Source organism: Leuciscus leuciscus (assembly GCF_965113295.1).
Source record: "Leuciscus leuciscus genome assembly, chromosome: 23".
Taxonomy (NCBI): domain Eukaryota; kingdom Metazoa; phylum Chordata; class Actinopteri; order Cypriniformes; family Leuciscidae; genus Leuciscus; species Leuciscus leuciscus.
Window position 1 is genome coordinate 22,133,761 of NC_138747.1, and position 19,872 is coordinate 22,153,632.

The window sequence follows — 19,872 nt, forward strand, 5'->3', positions numbered from 1 at the left end:
AGACTGCCACTTCACAACAGTTATGATGACTTCAAAACATACATGACTGACGGAATAATGCAGGCTCCAACCTTTGGTATTCCATAAGAATGACGTGACTCATTTTTAGAGTGCCATAAAAGGGTCAAATTGTGATGTTTGGAGACTAATTTACTTAATCAGTTCGTCACTTTAATACATTTCTTCTGAAGTCACATGGAGCTTCTAGACCTATTGTTAAATTGGTTTTCTGTTAATTTCTTGCAGTTTAGGAGAAGTTTATATCTAAAATTACTACAGCATTTCATTTTTTTCTTTTTTTTTTAAAACGATGCTGAAGTTTTGGAAAAACCTTTCTGAAAAAAGTGATTTTGAAAAACTACAATGGCTTTATGCTGGCTTTTTTATTTACAGTCACCTAGACCTATTGTTCGCAATCTGGTTATCTGTTGTTCTCACAGGTTAGGGGAAGTATATAAAATGTCTATTTTCCTGTTATAGAACAGAAATGGGGTTTTGAAAAACCTTTCTGAAAGCAATGATTTTGAAGAACTACAATGCATTTGTTTTATTGTAAAAAGAGTTTCAAATGTATTTCTACAAGTGAACAAATAAAGTAATGCATTTTGATAAACAGGCCTAATAGTACTGTACTGTATAAATCTCACACACTCTACAGTGTTTTAACTTGATGGCTGAATGGTCTAGTTATACATATTTTTAACCTAATCTTGTAAGAATCTGGAAATTTCTCTGCAGCAAGTCATATATTTTTCCTTCAGGTCAGTAATTCTTATCAGTGTATCTTTAAGTATTTGCCATTGTCTGTGATGCAAGTTAATTTGTGGTTGAGTAACCACTACAGCTCTTTCGAGGGCATCCTGATTAACTTCCAACTGAGTAAGCTGGACTCCATATCGCCCCAGCATGGTCTCAAGTTCTTCATTGTATGGGTCTCTGCTGAAAACGTTGTTAATGGCTGTTGTGTCCTGTTGACGGTTCGCAACCATACCTTCCATCCATATCTGGTTGGGTGTACGATTTGATTCAGTACGTAGCCTGTGACCGTTCCATGCTGCTCTGAAAGTGTCCAATCTTTCCTGAATGACTGGCAGGTAAACTTGTTGTACAGAAAATCTGTGTATGTCATTGTCTGGATCCAGAATTTGCTCATCCTCAAAGGAATAAAACAGGTGGTAAAAGTATTGAATTACCTGGGTAAAAACATCTCTCCAGAGCCTTTCGATACGCTGGTTGTGTACAGATCTTCCAGTGATGTGACTCCTCCGTTCATCACCATAAATCAAATTCATAAGCAAAGCAACCTGAGTGTTTTCTCCACCACTGTCAGACCTCACTCTGGATGGAAGTCCATACTGAAATGTTGCTCCAACAAAACTGGCCAACACTGTCAAAGCAGTGTTATCAAGGTTTGCTCTTAGGTAAGTGATGACTCGAGAGTGTCCATCGATCCCTCCGTGTGTCACTATTCCCCATCTGTGTATATAAATTAAATTATTCAATTTAGCAAAAAACTTGTTTACACCCCCTTTTTGAACAACAGTTAATGTTTTCACATTTTGTAATAGTTGTGAACAAGTCCCTTGATTGTCTTCAGTGTAAAATGTTGGATCTCAAAATCATGCATGAATCTGCAGGACCTGGAGAATTTGTGTACTATAGGCAGTTTTACTGCTTAGTTGTTTACTAGTCCCTTATTTAACCCATCAAAGAATGTGAAAAATCCAGGTAACAACAGAATATTAAGAATCAAAGTGTATATGTGAACTTTAGAATGGTTTTATAAATCCAGCAATTTTGTCTCGAGTATACGGTAGGGCTGCACGATATTGAAGAAAATTGCAATAAACTCATTAAATAATGCAATATGCGATACGATAATGCTTAAAGTGTGTAAAATAACTTAAATTATCTTTAAAATATATTTTAAATGATATAACCTACATGCGTGTTTCACATTCTTTTTGTGACTAGAAAACACCCCTACAACTTCTGAAAGTGAACAGCAGTGTTTTACTGTGGCATAAGAGGTGTTATTTTAACATCAGTGTAAACCATGGGGTTTAGGGTTTCAGGTTATCCTACATTAGGGTTATTTAACAACAGAAACTGAATAATCAAATGTAAAAATAAAACACTGCTTAGTTTTCACTGTATGAATTAAATATACAGTATGTAGTATACTGATTCTTATTAAAGCTACAAAAGTTATTCAGCCAAGAGCAGTGAGTGATTTTCTCTTTCTTTTGTTCATGACCCCAGTTATTGCAAGCTGTTGCGATATGCATATCATGATATATAAATTTGCGATATTTAGATCATTTTGATATATTGCGCAGCCCTAGTATACAGATGTAAACATGTATACTCATGCAAACTGTTATGTGAAATAGCTTATTTGGGGCAGTAAAAAAAAAAAAAAAAGAGAGAAATGCAAATTTTTTCTAGCACTTAATTGTGTTAAATTATAACATTTGCACATTCTGCAAAGTGTATGCAAACTTTTGACCATAACTATATGTGACAGAAACATATAGTTTCTGAGTGTGTTTCGACAAAATGTGAGTGAGAGAGATTGTGTGTTGCAACTTGCAACTGTAAGAGAGTGAGAGTGTTTAAAATGTGTGTATGAGTGAGAAAGTGAATGTACAATGGATTTAAGTGCACAGACAAAACGTTTCAGTTAATACCTTATAAGCCGCATGTGCCCATCTATGTGCCAAAGACTGTTTGGAAGCGGGACAAAGTATGTCCGTCTTGCAACAGCACAGCTCCACCGTTCAGCTGCTGCTGCTGGGTTAATTTTACTGAGCATTTTACGCACACGTTGTCTTGGTACATGTATCCCCTCAGCTGACAGGTATCCTTGCATCATCTGTTTTAAAACAGAAACTTGTGAAAACAGAGTGCTTGTTCATGGTTGATTAGAAACAATGATTTTTTATTTTCAAAAAAAAAAATTGTAAGAAAGTAAAGGTATGTACAGGCCAACAAAATGTACCTCATAACCTGATTTGGGATACTGTCCATGAAGACTTTGTACACACTGCTCTAGATCATCATCATCAATTTGGGTAAATCGGTCCCTCATTCGTATACCCAGGGCACGGAGTTTGTGGTACATGTAGGAGGTTGAGCATCCAAGCATCCTTGCCATGGCCTTGGCTTTGAACCCCTGTTTAAGCAACAGCTGCAGTTGTTCCCTGGTCACGTCTAAGCTTGGTCTACCCCTTGAACCTATTGCATAAAGTACAACAAAACAAACTGAATTATTCCTTCACAAAACAGAATTGAACATGTGGCAAAACACTATAGTTAAATACAGATTTAAGGTTTATTTACCAGAATATGTTATGGATGTCATATAACAATTTAAAAATACATAATCTAAAGATATACAATCTTTGGGGTCAGTAAGATTTTTTATGTTTTTAAATGAAGTCTCTTCTACTCACCAAGGCTGCATTTATTTGATTAAAAATACAAACAAAAACAGTAATATTGTGAAATATTATTCCAATTTAAAACAGCTGTTTTCTATGTGAATATACAGTAAAGTGTAATTTATTCCTGAGATCATAGCTAATGTTCAGCATCATTACTCCAGTCTTCAGTGTCACATGATCCTTCAGAAATCATTCTAATATGAGGATTTGATGCTCAAGAAACATTTCTCATTATTATCAATGTTGAAAACAGTTGTGTACAATTTTTTTTCAAAATTCTTTGATGAAAAAAAAGTTCAAAAGAACAGCATTTATCTGAAATCTAAAGTTTTTGTAACATTAAACACTACCGTTCAAAAGTTTCAGTTTAAATAAATGCTGTTCTTTTGAACTTTCTATTAATCAAAAAAAAATTACAAAAAAATTGTACACAACTGTGTTAAACATTGATAATAATAATGAATGTTTCTTGAGCATCAAATCCTCATATTATAATGATTTCTGAAGGATCATGTGACACTGAAGACTGGAGTAATGATGCTGAACATTCAGCTTTGATCACAGGAATAAATTATATTAAATTAATAAAACATTTAATAAAATATATTAAAATAGAAAACAGTCATTTTAAATTGTCATAATATTTCACAATAAATAAATGCAGGCTTGTTGAGCAGAAGATACTAATTTGTTTGTCAAGTTTTTGTCTTCTTTTTTAAAAACCATTAAAAATCTTACTGACCCCAAACTTTTGAACGGTAGTGTGTGTATATATATATATTGATTGTGTATGTAGACCGATGTAGACATACCTGTTCGTATGAGCGGGGCAGTGGTGGAAAGGACTTGCTGATGCCTCGATGTGATGGCTGTCCGTAATACCCGTAGACTGTCAAGGAGATCATTGTATTTCTCCAAATCATCTTGGCTTATTCTCTGTATATTGTTAAGCAACGAGTCGATCACACTTAAATCATAAAGCGTACAGTTCCCACGAATAAAATTTCGTTTGATAGATAAAATCTTTCTTCTGACTGCATTAATCACGGATAACGCCTCCATTTATGTTCTCTGTTGGCGGCACCGGATATAAACGCGTGACCTGAGACAAAACATTCAAAAGTGACGCGCATGCGTCTTTGAAAGAACACAGGTTATACCAGGCAGCAGGCACATATATGTTTTCCAATTAAAAACATGGTTGAAGATGTTGGCTCCTAGGCTACATCCCAGTCATCATAATGTAACAGTAATATGAATGCAATTTGTTATATAATATAGTAATGTCTAACCACGCCTAAAGGGGCTTTTATTTTGAAAAGTAGGAAATGGGTGTAATTTGTTTTTTTGCATCTAATGAATACAAGTTTTTACTAGTAATAATTGCATTAAAGAGCTCTCTAATTGTAATTCTTACTAGTAAGAATTGAATTGTAGAGCTCTCTAATTCAGTTTTTACTATGATCTAATTGAATTAGAGAGCTCTGCAATTACATTCTTACTAGTAACAATTCAATTAGAGAGCTCTACAATTCAATTATTACTAGTAAAAACTACAATTAGAGAGCTCTCTAATTGTATTATTACTAGTAAGAATGCAATTGTAGAGCTCTGTAATTACATGAAAGAGCTCTGCAATTGCATTCTTACTAGTAAGAATTCAATTAGAGAGCTCTCTAAATCAGTTTTTACTAGTAATAATTGCATTAAAGAGCTCTCTAATTGTAATTCTTACTAGTAAAAACTGATTTAGAGAGCTCTCTAATTGAATTCTTACTAGTAAGAATGCAATTGCAGAGCTCTTTAATATAATTACAGAGCTCTACAATTGCATTCTTACTAGTAATAATTCAATTAGAGAGCTCTCTAAATCAGTTTTTACTAGTAATAATTGAATTGGAGAGCTCTCTAATTGTAATTGCTACTAGTAAGAATTGAATTGTAGAGCTCTCTAATTGAATTCTTACTAGTAAAAATGCAATTACGACGAGTAACGCTGGGTACAATTTAAGCTAAAACGGCTTGCCATAAGATACTAGTATGTATTCAATAAACACTAGTACTAAGTCATTAGATACTAGTACCTTTTAAATAGATACAAGTACCTATTAAATAGATACTAGTACTTATTCATTAGATACTAGTACTTATTCATTAGATACTAGTACCTATTAATTAGATACTAGTACTTATAAATTAGCTACTAGTACTTATTCAATAGATACTAGTAACTATTTATTAGATACTAGTATTTATTCCAAATGTTACTAGTAAGATTTTTTATTTTACTAGTAAGATTTTTAATTGAACTATCCAGTGGCATTTCTGACTAGTCATAACATAAGACGAGTAAAAAAGCAGTTGTGACTAGTAAAATAAAAAATCTTACTAGTAACATTCGGAATAAATACTAGTATCTAATAAATAGGTACTAGTATCTATTGAATAAGTACTAGTAGCTAATTTATAAGTACTAGTATCTAATTAATAGGTACTAGTATCTAATGAATAAGTACTAGTATCTAATGAATAAGTACTAGTATCTATTGAATAAGTACTAGTATCTAATGAATAAGTACTAGTATCTATTTAATCGGTACTAGTATCTATTTAAAAGGTACTAGTATCTAATGACTTAGTACTAGTGTTTATTGAATACATACTAGTATCTAGTAATAGTTACTAGTATCTAAAAAATAAGTACTAGTACCTAATAAATAACTACTAGTATCTAATATATATGTACTAGTCACAATTGGAATACATACTAGTCAGAACTGAATAGTTGATATCTGAATGACAGATCCCCATAGAAGTCAATGGCAATTTTTTTTATTTGTTACTAGTAACAAAAGAATAGTTACTAGTCACTATTGGAATAAGTACTAGTATCTAATGAATAAGTACTAGTATCTATTTAATAGGTACTAGTATCAAATGAATAAGTACTAGTACCTAATAATAAGTACTAGTAACTAATGAATAAGTACTAGTATCTAATAAATAAGAACTAGTATCTAATGAATAAGTACTAGTATCTAATGAATAAGTACTAGTATCTATTTAATAGGTACTAGTATCTAATGAATAAGTACTAGTATCTAATGAATAAGTACTAGTATCTATTGAATAAGTACTAGTACCTAAAGAATAAGCACTAGTATCTAAAGAATAGGCACTAGTACCTAAAGAATAAGCACTAGTAGCTAATGAATAAACACTAGTACTTAATGGAATAGATACTAGTATCTAAAAAATAAGTACTAGTAGCATGAAAATAGAGACTAGTCGGTTTAAATGATTAAATGTTAAAACGGCTTGCCATAGCATGTGGTAACGTTACCATTTTCTTTATGGATTGAGTAACTTAAAGAAGACGCCGCTTCACCGCGGTCAGTTCAGGTTTATAACGTCGTTACCCGGGAGGGAGCGGGGCGAGTTGAGCTAACGTTATATCTAACATTACTCTAGCTAATGTTACTGAAATATACCAAGCGAAAAATTGTGAATATCTCGTACCTTGTAGCTGCATGTGGTAACTTTTTTCCGTATGGGTTGAGTAAGAAGACGCCACTTCACCGCGGTCAGTTCATGGTGTTGTTTTACCGGGAGTGAGCGAGTCGAGTCGGGGCGAACGTCACAGAAGCTAATGTCACTGAAATAAAACCAAACGAAACAATCACCACTCATATGACCGGTATTAATATATCCATAGACTTATAAAAATAGATTTCATGTTAACGTTTCATACCTGAGATGTGTTCCTTCCAAAAGCTGCTTCTTCCAAAAGTGTTTGATTCTGGTGCCGTTGGCCGCCACGGTACCGCGCAATTTCAAAATTCAAATCGCAGCAATCCCACAATGCTATGCGGTGGCTGTAAAATAATGCTTCTACAGTGTAGTTACAACAATATTACAGGACTGTCCATAAATTTCCCATCATGCATTTGTATTTACAATAAAAACATGAATACAATATGTTGTTGTAAATTTTATTGTAAAAATTACATCAATTGCTAACAGTGTTGGGTTCACTGTCATTTCCACCACACTGTACAAAATAGAATCCTGGGATCATTGTTTTAGGTTTGTATACTTAGTAACCATAGCAACAGAAACCCCACAGTGGAACACAAGGCTGGGTGAAAGGGTGACCTCTTTAGGGGGTAATGAAAAGAAGAAAAATCAAGGTAAATATGACTAAAACTGAGAGTATGTTTATTAGTCGTCATTTCCAAACGGCTCATATTTCACATGGACCTACAAATAACTGGAGAAATTTAATTTAATAATGAGTAATTTGTGTATATTTAATGCTTAACTCTAAAACTAATATTAGCAGGCTAACATAGCATGATATTTTAGAGAGAAAGGGGGAAATGTAATTTCCACCACAGTCATTTCCACCACGGTGTTCATTGTGGTGGTAAAGACAGGTTGTGGTGGAAATGACATTGTTCGTGCTAAACAGCAAATTATTTGGGCTATAATACTAAAACTTTAATGTAAAAAAAACATATAATGAATTAACCCTTTCATGCATAGTGGTCACTACAGTGGACAGCTATTAAAAAAGCATTTTGGACCCTGATGCATCATCCTATACATTGCAACCAAGTGGCAAGCCGTTGTGTTTTGATTTTTTCCCCCTCCAAACCAAGATGGCCAAGTGTCAGTCAGACATGCCAAGTTGCTCTGGAATATCCACCCATTCCTTCTGTCCTAGGAGACTCTTGTAGGTAAAAAAATATATATTGCAGCATCAAGCAATATCTAATGAGTCCTATCACAGTTACATTTTCCAAGTTTGGGTTTTAGATTGGGAGAAAAATCTGATTAATCATCTGTCCACTATAGTGGACCTCATGCATCAATGGCTATATTTCAGCTACAGTTCATACTTATACTGTGAATATTGTTTTTGAAAATACTTAATCTGCAGTGACTTTTTTGACTGTAAATAAATGTATTTGTATTATTAGAATGTAATTTTCATTGACATCAAAAAAGTTATGTGATTACATAATGTATGTGACTTGTCATTACTTTACTTGTTAGATCAAAAAGTAATCTGATTTCGTAATGCACGTTATTGTAATGCATTACTTGTAATATAAAAAAATATGATTACGTAATACATGTTACTGTAGATAGATAGATAGATAGATAGATGTTTAAATGTGTTAGGCCTATATACATTTAGGAACATAAACAGAACTGGAACCTTTGTAAGATATATGCTCGTCTTCACAAAAACTACATGCAGATTTTTTAAACATCTTGTGTGGAGAAAATATTGTTTATTCTGGGCAGTATGGAAAGCCATGGCAAAAAGCAGGATGACTTGTAGGCTATAGCCTACTTGAAAGGAAAACAAATTTGCTGAGTAAAAACAGAGTTTGTGTTGTTGAATCATATTTTTTTTCTAGTAGGCTACATCTTAGAGCTCATGACAAATAAAAGTTCCAGATGACAAACATTAAATGCAAAAACCAGTGTGAATAACAATATCTTAAAATAAAATTGAGAGTGGATACACAGATATGGCCTATTTATGAATGAAATTCATGCATTTATTTGTCATTTAAACTAATGCAAACAGGGAAAAAGTAGAAAACACATCCTGTCGCCCCCTCTAGTGGACAGCATTAAGTAGTACGGCCTTCATTGCTCAGATAACGCAAGTCAATGGATTTTTTGGGAAAGTAAGTCTGACCAGTTAGAAAAGATATAAGCGAGTCAGACCAGTCTGAAGGTCTGAGCTGAATTTGGTGAAGCATTAAAGTTCTAGGCGGAGTCAATTTCTCATAATAATAATAAATAACAATAATAATAATAATAATAATAATAATAATAATAATAATAATGTTTAAATATATGCTGGCTTTCTTAAGCCAACATAATAAAGATAACTCAGAGAAACATCGACCAATTCAGTATGTAATGAAATTTTATTCGTTTTATAATAACACTAATAACATTTTAAAGGTATGCCGTGCTCTTCAACCGACGTGATTTTAATTAATCCCAAACCTGGTAATTTTGTCAGTATTAATGTACGTTCACTGATTCTAGCTTCTCTCTTTTCTGTCTCTTTCTTTTCATGTGAACTGAGTAGGCTACACATGCTTACATTCATAAATATAAATTTTGTTTCTATTCAATTTTCAAAATTATTTATAGCCTACTTATGTCACACACGCCTACCTACCTTTTGATGTAAATAAAAGACGAGAGTGGTAGTCTAAACGTTACGGACATATTATCATGGTACAGTTCAGCCTATTATTGATTTTTATTTCCACTTCCCTTTTATCCAAAGAGACGGAACTATTTGCACTGTATTTATCAATGGGAATGATACAGCTAGGATATAAGTAGTAAAATGGTTTGCTTAGTAATTGTTAATATTTACCAAGATCTCTTGATCCTCTATTACCATGTCAACCAACCAGCCCTGCTCCAAGAGTGCCAATGTTCTGTAAAATCAAAGTGGCATTAAAAGCTGTATTGTAATTTATTATGCAAAAGATATAAGTTAAGGTAAAACATACTTCTCAAAGGTATGCACATGTTTAGTGTCACATCCACAGCTGAATGATGTTTCTGCTGTGACCACTTCAAGATTGATGCCAGCGCAGTCAGCGTGCAGCCATTTTTGGCAAAGGTCACACTGAATCCAGCCCAGTGACTTGATTTGTGGGTGCATCACTCTGCAGACAGATACATGATAACAATGAGTAACTGCTTAATCAAAACTGTAGACCAAATGGAAATGAAAAAGTCATTACATACTTTGATCGATATTTTTGGTACATGCAGAGTTCAAAATCCTGGGCCATACAGCTGTTTTTTGTTGCACTCTGGACTGCTTTAACCTCAGGTGGAAAGTCCTAGGAATTTTTTTCATGTTAAGCTTGGCAAACCCTGTAAACTGTAAAGTTTTTTTAAAATTCCCAGCAATACCTCTGGTTGCAGATTTTTCACCATGCACGAGGTAAAGACGAAGATATGCCATCTGCTCATTGTGCAGAATTTCCTGGCACATTTTAATATTTTTAGCTTCCATCTCTGCCATCTAGTCCAAAAACGATTTAACAGAATCAGTCACAGTTACATATAAAAAATATTTCACAAAATATATAAACAAAATCAACATAATGCATTTATATAAAAACAGTTAACTCACTGTGCATACGAAAACACCACAGTTCCTTCCATCATCTCTGTTCCATTGCTTTGGACTGGACACAGTCCAATCTTCTAAGGATGCGATATTTCTAAAAGCATCTCTGAATTTTTTTTATAATTTATTATTTACAAATCATTATACATTGGGCACAATTTGTAATTACATGAAATAGTGTGTAAAAAGAATTACAGTAAGAAAGTCTTACTTCAGAATTTCCATGTCGAGGTCGGATATTGTCAGATATTGACTTGTGTTGTCATAAAGTCTAATGTTTTTTGTAGTCATGTCAAAAACCTGTTAAGTAAAAATAAATAACATATTTTACATATGAAAAAGCAATGGCTACTGTGATATGAAATAGTGGTCCAGTTTAAAGCAGCCTAAAGCTGGAAAAATGGGTAATAGTTACTAGTAAAACTAGTAATATTTCATTAGTATATCATTTGTTTTTACCCAAAGAATGAAGTGGCATCCCATCTCTGGGTTATCTCCAGGTCCAACAATCCTTGGAAAAATTATTTTCTGGAGATCTGAAGCATTCTGAAATGAAGAAAACTGTAAACATTCACTTCTGAGACATTTATGACACTATTATGTCAAACTATTAGTATTGATGCTTATGCTGAAAAATATGTGCATTTTGTACTGCACATTTTTTTAAATACCCCAAGAACTTTCAAGTGCTCGTCTGACACTGTTGCATTACTCTGCCAATCTCTGTGCCATAGAATAAACGTGTCTGTGTTCAGAGCCAGAACCTGGAAGGCAAAATCACAGGTTTTAGTCTTTATATAACAAACTATTAATGTCACAGGTAAGTCATATGTTCTGTTTGAATAACTTACATCCTTAGTCTCTTCCGCAAGTTGAGCAATGCGGCAATTGACAGCCTTTCAACAACAACAAAAACGTTTTTTATTGTTATATACAGTATGGGGTGACACAAAATAAATATTAAATTTATGGATAAGACAACTTTTATAATGTTTTATAGCATTTCATACTTACATTATCAGTTAGCCAAGGCATTGCTATACTGCTTGTGTCACTCAACAGATGAGGGGGGAGAACAGATTTCAGGTCCTTCAGAAATAAAATGGCAAAGCGAGAAATCCTGGCAATGACATCATCTTCTTTCCTCTTTACAGCGTACAGTTTGGAGATTGTCTCCTAATGATGAGAAAGTACAACGAATTACTATTAAGCGTATATGTTGATAGTACTGTTCAATTTCTTATTGTTGTTCATGGTTGTCATTGGTGTGAAAATTCCAATGTTGTTACCTTGTGCATCTGCTCAATGGGGAACATTGCCACAGAAAACTTCTTCCCCTCCTCAGGCAATTTGTCAAATTTTGTTGGGCCATGTGGATCTCTGCCCTGTTCTTCCATTGGTCGTGTGTTTGTTTCTGCTATTATTTATGAATACATTACTCCACAGTAAATATTACAGATTCGCTATAATGAAAATGTGTAACCGCACACATTACTTCAAATTTCACATTATTACCTTTTTGCCCACACATCAGTTTTCCCTGTAGTCCTAGGTATATGTTTTCCTCTGTACGTTTCTGCATTTCTTTAAAAAATGCAGAGTTTTTCCTGGTATTGTGTAGATGGAAGTACAGGCGTAATGAAAACATGTAGTGTGTATCTCTCATCTGGCACAATGAATACCGGCTTGAGGACAGCTCCCTATTCACTTGTTCGTCTTCTGAAGTGTTGATAAGAGAAGCCAGTTCAGGGATTATTTTCAGACTCCGCAATTTCTCCTCTGGTCGTTTTTGGTTCTTTTGGTGGAACCTATCATAAAAGGAGAAGCGGTCTGATGTTCCAGTTTCTGGATGTGCTTGTAAGAAACTGTCCATTGTTGAGGATTCTGAGTTGAGTCTTGCTTTCATCTTGATGTTGTTAACCCAGTCAGGATGTACCCTCAATTTGCCAGCAGAAGCCAATGATATGTTTGCCTCTGTTGGCTCACATACATCATGTGGCTGGAAAAATCGCTGCTGTGTGCGATTGTTTACATGTCTGGCAACATGTCCAGCAATGTCACATATGTACACAGTGGGAGGGTGTTTGAAACTCAACAAGGCATCCCCATGGTCCCGAGCGGACTCCTGCCACCATAAAGGTGATGCATAGTAGACCACTCCGTGGGTGCATCTCATGTGTAAAACTCCACCTGTATTACAACAAATATTTGGAACAGAGTAGGTTATTTTAACCAAAAAGATATTGTATTACAAAAGAACATTTCTAATATATTGTTCCCTACTATAAATTATATACATGCCAAAGAGTAACAAAACCCATCTTACCTCCAGCTTTTTTGAGTTTCTCAAACATTTGAGGATAAACATTCTTATAAAGGAGAAGCTCCTCAAGTCTGTTTATCATGTCAGCGATGGATCCACTTGCTGACACTCCGAGGACATTGCAGGCTTTAATCAGGTCATCCTTTTTTGGCTGATCAAATGATCATTTACATTAATCAATGTTTAGGAAGGCAGTATTTTTAGGTAATGTGTTGCATGTTAATGTGAATGTAAGAAAACAATGTACATTGTACTTTACCGATTTTGCATCGAGAATTTGTAAAATTTGGTCCTCATAGATGTCCTTTGCAACACGACTGCTGCTGGCCCTGTCACTGAAGGATAGCCCTTTGAAAACTTCAGTTTTCGGTAGGGTGTCACTGGTGCGTGTATGTTGCCCCATCCATGGAGCAAAGGCAGAGTATGACAATGAGCTTTGAAAGGGATTGCCAGATGCACCTAAAGAATGAAATTTGTAAGGTTCATTCTGTCATGTATTTAATTGAAGTACAATAAAAATGCATGGCATCAATCAAATTGTGAATTTTTACTTAAATATTTGTACAGAAATGTAACTTAAAGCTGCAGTAGGGAACTTTTAGAAAACGTTGACTTAGCCTGAAAATTTGAACAAGCACAGCTACAGGTCACTCCCCCTCGCTCTCTGGTGCGCTACAGCCCTCCCTCCACAGCTCCTCCCCCACAACGGAGCCTGCCGCGAATGCGCAGGCTAGTAAACATGCAGGGCCACTGATGACGGCGGATAAACAGTTCACTGGTAGGGATGAAACATCAACAATATGCTTTACATTGACTATGGCCTGCCCATACTTTGACTACAAACTTGGTCCTCAAATCATTATGTATTTTGCAATACATGTAATTAGGGATGGGGCCGATCCGATCCAGTATCGGTATCGGGACCGATACCAGCGTAATTCACGTATCGGATTTTCCCGATCCAACCTGCGGAGATATCCGATATCCTTGAGTCATGTCTGCGCTTTAACGTTGTCTGCTGAAATGACTCCAAAAGTGATTCCCGCCGGTTAGTCTGCTAGCTGGCTGCAAACTGCGGAATGGATTTCCTGAACGGAGGCGCGGCTCAATGAGACACAGAGTTATGAGACACGCCACCGCTCAGGAAATCCATTCCGCAGTTTGCGGCCGCTGTGTGGAAATTCTTCACACTGGAAACACCGCAGAGCAAGACAGCAAAATGCAATGTTTGCAAAGCCGTAATTCAGAGCTCGTTGAAGCTCCCTCGCGTCGTACAACACAACGAATGCAATCAAACATTTAAAAAACACCACGTTACTGTGCGTTCACACCAAACGCGAATAGCGCGTCAAATTAGTTGGACGCTTGAATATTTTGAATCCATTCGCGCGCCCAGAGCGAAATTGATGCTCGCAAAAAGCAAAAGTTTGAAGCGAAATTGACGCGCGTCTGAGGCGAAATCCGCTTGTCTGTTTGCAACATGGCTGATGTTGATCGAGCATTCATCGAGAGAGTTACAGCATCGGAGCGAGGATCACCCTTTAGATAGTGTGTGTGTGTAAGATGTTTACACTTGCACTTTTCTTATATTTCAAGACTCAAGTATTTGACATTTTGGGAATGTAATAAATATTGACATGACCTACAGTTGCATATTTGTTTTCAGAATGGGATTTTTCCTGTTAACAGGATTTACTGTTTTTCTGACTTCCTTTTCTGACCTTATACTTACCATACATGCATAAATATGTAGGCCTACATATCATACTTGCCTGTTGAGAGAGGAGTTTATTTCAGCATCATATAAAATAAACAATAATGATAATAATAATATTAAAGCAAACACAGCTCTGGTATCGGAATAGTATCGGTATCGGCCGATATCCAAATTCAGGTATCGGGATCGGATCGGAAGTGAAAAAATGTGGATCGGTGCATCCCTACATGTAATGTAACTTCATAACATTGCACTCTTTCTATAAGTTATAAATAGCTAGCAAAATAATATAATGGTAACGTTAAAGTATGTAAGTAATTATTCTAGCGATGTGTAATGCTAAATAAGGTTTGCTAGTACATTATTTCAGCAACATGACAAGCCAGTGAATTAGCAGGTTTCTATTGTTGCTTTGCACAGTGCGTGACATTTTATCTGTAGCCTATGTTATGCGGCCAGAGTTTTGACACTGAGTAAATGGGCTCCGACGGGCTTGTTTATCGTCATCGGTCTTTTTCCGTTTACCTGTCTTTGTTGTATGAGCAGGTGCCACTCGAGAAATTGGCAGTTTTAGTTGTTTGTCCGCCATTAGCACAGCTGCGCGGCACACCGGCTATCTTGCTCGGCCTACGACTGTAGGCGGCAGGGGCGTAGCCATCATTTCAAAAGTGAGGGGGACAGAATGTCAAGTGTAATACCAGTTTTTTTCAGACTTTTGTTGACAGGTTTTTGCTTAATTGGCTTAATATGCTATTTATTTTTAAAGCAATAAAACAGAAAGAAAGAACGATGTTCATTACTTTATATTGCACATGCAGGGTTTTTCCTGGCTCAAAACTAGGCGGAAGTGGTAAAATCCTGATCATGCATTTTAATAATAAGATAATGAAATTTGTATTTTTCATAGACCATCATATAGCCTGTGTTTGTGGGTGGAGCTCGGTACCCCTAGGGGGGTCGGGGGGCATGCCCCCCTGGAAGAAAATGTGTACATTTTAAAGATAAATGCATTAATCTGGTGCACTAACAGCTTTTAGCTGACATTGAATGAGAGAGAGACCCTGAAGCATTTAGGACTGGAACACTGCACTCTCATAAACTTCTAAAATCAAACTTTATCTACCATCTTTTAACTCTAGCCCAGCGTTAGGCATCTTTGCCAGAATTTACATGTATTTTCCAACAACCATATTTCATATTTGTCTTTTGCCCACATCAGGGAATTTTAGACATTACAAATTTTCACTCAGATCGTGTCTCTGTCGCACTGGCCGTTTCAGCCACAGCACACACCAGATTCAATAAGCAAACTGTTTCAGCCATTTACAAGCTTATCTTTTTAAAGCAAAACATCAGCTCCTAGTTCTTTCATGGTCAACACTATTCCATCCACGTTCAAAACACTAACAAGCTGTTTGTTTAATCAGATGCATTTCTACACATTTTACATTTAGCAACTCATATTTTGTCATTATCTGTCATTTTACATCAACCTGTATTCCTCAATCCTATAATATATATTATATATATAATTGTTGCCCATTCTGCTTAATAAAACCTTTGTTCAGCAGCTCTTTCCTTCAAAAGGATTCCCGACTTAAATCTTTCAACCTTCTTTTAACCTTCAATCTTCTTACGACTTCCATCTATCCACTTTCCTTTAACTTTCTTTTCTGAGTGTCCATTTACAATTACGGGCTAAATGGCCCCGCTGACCACAATTAAAACACTCTCTTTGCCTAGTTTGATCATTGAGCTTTCAAACGGCTCCAACTTACTGCACACCCTTGAAGCAGTGTGTCCCGAACAGGAATGTAAACAGAGCCACTGATAAGCAGTTCCCTTTCGTGGTCACTCCGAGTTACGTCGGATGACGACGATTGGGGTTTCGCTTAGAAGCCTATCACCTTCGAGTATATAAAACGAGCCAATGGCAATGAAATGCCATGGGTCTGCGGAATTTGCATAGCGTAACTCCGCCCGCCGCAGGGGGTATATAAGGAAGTACGCTGGCACAATGCAGATATGTTTTCGCTTCGGAGCCGAGAACTTCTCCACTCCTTGTAAGCCAAAATTCTGAGTTATTTCTTCTCATTCCTTCGAGACGAGCGAGCTCTCCGGTGTTGGTGTGACGGCGATTTCAGCGAGTGCACACTTCCCTGCTGATCTTGTCAGTGATCTGACAGTTAGTGTGATTTCTCCCTGTTCGCTTCAACATCCGCGGAGTTTTCCTCTCACAAAAAGAGCATTGCATGTGGCACGTCTTTTTAAAGATGTCTCGCCCGTGCACTTCTGGTTGTGGTCGCGATGTATTTTCTCCTGATGGGCACAATCTCTGCTTAGCGTGTTTGGGCGTTGATCACGCTGAAGCAGCGTTTGTGGATGATTCATGTTCTCATTGCGGGAACATGACCATCTCCATGCTGCGGTCGAGACTCAATGAGCTCATCAGAGCGAGAGTCCCCTCATCCACACCCCGATCTACGGTCTCCCCGAGAGGCTGTACTTCAGCTGGTGGCCAGGGTGACCTGAGGGTATCTGTGTGGGACAAACCGCCGACACGTCCACGGTCCACACACCCCTCTTCAGCATTGGTACCCGCGAGCGTGCAAACCGAAACCGCTGGTCCCTCTACGGAGGCCCCGCGCGTTTCGTTTGGCGTTCCACAGGAGGATGCAATGTCGATCACTGCATCACAAGGTGGGCATGAGTCCTCGGGAAGTGAGGATTCGGCTGTGTTGCCGCCCTCGGGTGTGCCAGCATTGCCCGAGTCTGATCCCGAGCTGACTGCCATGCTTTCCCGGGCAGCCGCGGCCATTGGGCTCGAGTGGTCCTCGCCGCCCGATCCAGTGCGCTCGCGGCTGGATGATTGGTTTTTGGGAGCGGCCGCTGACATTCGTCGCCGCCCAACCCCAATACCATTCTTCCCGGAAGTGCATGAGGAAGTCACGCGGTCCTGGAAGGCTCCCATGTCTTCCCGCGATCGTTCGTCGGCTTTCTCCGCCTTTCCTCCCCTCGATAGAGCTGATGCTTGTGGGTACACTGGGATTCCCACGGTTGAACGTTCTGTCGCGATGCAGCTGTGTCCGGCAGGCGCTTCATCACGTGGTGATCCCGTCCAAAGCACCCGTCCAAAGCCTGTGGATTCTCGTCCACTCTCGTGGCGAAGTCTTACAGTGCGGCGGGACAGGCAGCTGCCTCTTTGCATGCCATGGCCATCCTGCAGGTCTACCAGGCCCAGATGCTTCGTGACATGCACGAGGGCAGGACGGACCCAGGGCTCGTTGATGAGCTGCGCGCCGCCACCGACCTCGCTCTCCGAGCGACGAAGGTGACCGCGCGCTCCCTGGGTTTGGTGATGTCCACAGCTGTGGTCCAGGAGAGACATCTCTGGCTGAACTTGGTTGATATGTGTGAGCCCGAGCGGACTCGTCTGCTTGACGCTCCCATATCCCAGGCCGGCCTTTTCGGCGGTGCGGTCGAGGATTTTGCCCAACAGTTCTCGACCGCCCAGAAGCAGACTGAGGCTATCAAGCACATTCTGCCCCGACGCTCCGCTGCTCAGCCGTCGGCACAGAATCCTCAGCCTGCTCGCCGCCGAGGGCGCCCTCCCGCGGCCGCCCCTCCCGCACGGCCCCAGCAGCAACCTTCACCCGGGCCGCGTTGTGGAGGGAGCCGCAGGCAGGCGCCACAGCCCTCTCCAGCCCCGCCGCCCGCTAAACGCCAGGCCAAGCGGCGCTCCTGAGACGGGCTGCTCAGGGTTGGCTTCAATTCTGTCCCAGGAGCTGGTAGCAGGGCCACTCCTTCCCCCGGTGGAGGGCCGGGGGAGAATCTTTTGTTCTCCACTCCCCGCTGCTCGTCCAACGACGAGCAGTACTCTGTTGTGGTTGAAGACAGAATTGAATTCCCCAATCCTGAGCCGACAGAGTCCGAGGGCCGCAGTGCGCGCCACCCTCGGGTCCCGCCACTGCCGCCCTCCTCTGTCCCAGAGGTGCGGGATGACAGCACGCGCCGCCCACGGGCCACGCTCCTCTCATCCCCCTCTGTCGCCAGACCCCTGCCAGAGCACGCCCCCGTGGGACGCGCGCCCTCCCCTGGCCTCCTCTGGCAGGACGCGGTTAATGACCGTGCCCCCGCACAGGGCCGCGATGCCACCCTCGCCGGTGCCGGTCATTCCGCCTCGCTGCCCCACCGACGGTACGTCTGTGGTTCGTATGACCCCGCTGGTGCACTTTCTGGAGGCCTGGCTAGAGCTTCCCAGACTGTCCCGCTGGGTCGCGAGAACCATCAGGCTCGGCTACGCGATTCAGTTCGCGCGATCTCCTCCCCGCTTCAGCGGAGTCCGCTTCACTATGGTCGGTGGCAATGCCCCTGTCATGAGAGCGGAGGTCGTCACCCTGCTGGCGAAGGGTGCGATCGAGATTGTCCCTCCAGCCGAAATGAAGTCCGGCTTCTACAGCCCTTACTTCATTGTACCCAAGAAGTCCGGTGGGTTACGGCCAATCCTCGACCTGCGCGTCTTGAACCGCTCCCTTCACAGGCTGCCGTTCAAGATGCTAACGGCCAAACACATCCTCCAGTGTGTGCGGCCGCAGGATTGGTTTGCAGCGATCGACCTGAAGGACGCTTACTTCCATGTCTCCATTTTACCTCGACACAGACCGTTTCTACGGTTTGCTTTCGAGGGGCAGGCATACCAGTACGCGGTTCTCCCTTTCGGGCTAGCCCTGTCTCCTCGCGTCTTTACGAAGGTCGTCGAGGCAGCCCTTGTTCCCCTTCGGGAACACGGGGTTCGCATCCTGAACTATCTCGACGACTGGCTTATCCTAGCTCACTCTCGAGACCAGGTTTGCGAACACAGGGACCTAGTGCTCCGGCACCTAGTCCGTCTGGGCCTTCGGGTCAACTGGGAGAAGAGCAAACTCTGCCCCGTGCAGAGGATCTCTTTTCTCGGTATGGAGATCGACTCGGTCGCCATGTGCGCGCAGCTTACGAGCGAGCGCGCGCAGTCACTGCTGACTTGTCTTCGTCAGTTCGAGGACAAGAGTGCGGTTCCACTGAAACTTTTTCAGAGGCTCCTGGGGCATATGGCATCCGCAGCCGCAGTAACGCCGCTGGGATTGCTTCATATGAGACCGCTTCAGCTTTGGCTTCGCGATCGAGTCCCGAGGTGGGCATGGCAATACGGCACGCTCCGAGT

The 19,872-nt window shown here is 39.6% G+C and overlaps 3 protein-coding genes across 3 annotated transcripts in view; all 3 read right to left on the reverse strand.

Annotated features, from left to right (window-relative positions):
• LOC309487613 (uncharacterized protein) overlaps positions 1-10,288 on the reverse strand; it is a gene marked incomplete at its 5' end in the record, with an annotated part of 61,926 nt that extends 51,638 nt beyond the window's left edge. The window contains 3 exons of the mRNA XM_082155335.1: positions 9,862-9,925; positions 10,001-10,159; positions 10,242-10,288. Coding sequence (XP_082011461.1) covers positions 9,862-9,925; positions 10,001-10,159; positions 10,242-10,288 — 270 coding nt within the window. The remainder of the gene's footprint in view (positions 1-9,861; positions 9,926-10,000; positions 10,160-10,241) is intronic.
• LOC309488513 (uncharacterized protein) lies at positions 3-3,025 on the reverse strand. The gene is made up of 3 exons (XM_082156789.1): positions 3,002-3,025; positions 2,691-2,875; positions 3-1,476 (listed from the first exon to the last, which is right to left on the reverse strand). The coding sequence occupies exons 2-3, from the start codon at positions 2,873-2,875 to the stop codon at positions 705-707; spliced, it is 957 nt and encodes a 318-aa protein (XP_082012915.1). The 5' UTR covers positions 3,002-3,025; the 3' UTR covers positions 3-704.
• A 538-nt stretch (positions 10,289-10,826) lies between the features above and the next one.
• On the reverse strand, positions 10,827-12,017 carry LOC309488584 (uncharacterized protein). The gene is made up of 6 exons (XM_082156820.1): positions 11,922-12,017; positions 11,647-11,808; positions 11,484-11,528; positions 11,304-11,396; positions 11,092-11,178; positions 10,827-10,932 (listed from the first exon to the last, which is right to left on the reverse strand). The coding sequence occupies exons 1-6, from the start codon at positions 11,946-11,948 to the stop codon at positions 10,840-10,842; spliced, it is 507 nt and encodes a 168-aa protein (XP_082012946.1). The 5' UTR covers positions 11,949-12,017; the 3' UTR covers positions 10,827-10,839.
• Between the last annotated feature and the right edge of the window lie 7,855 nt (positions 12,018-19,872).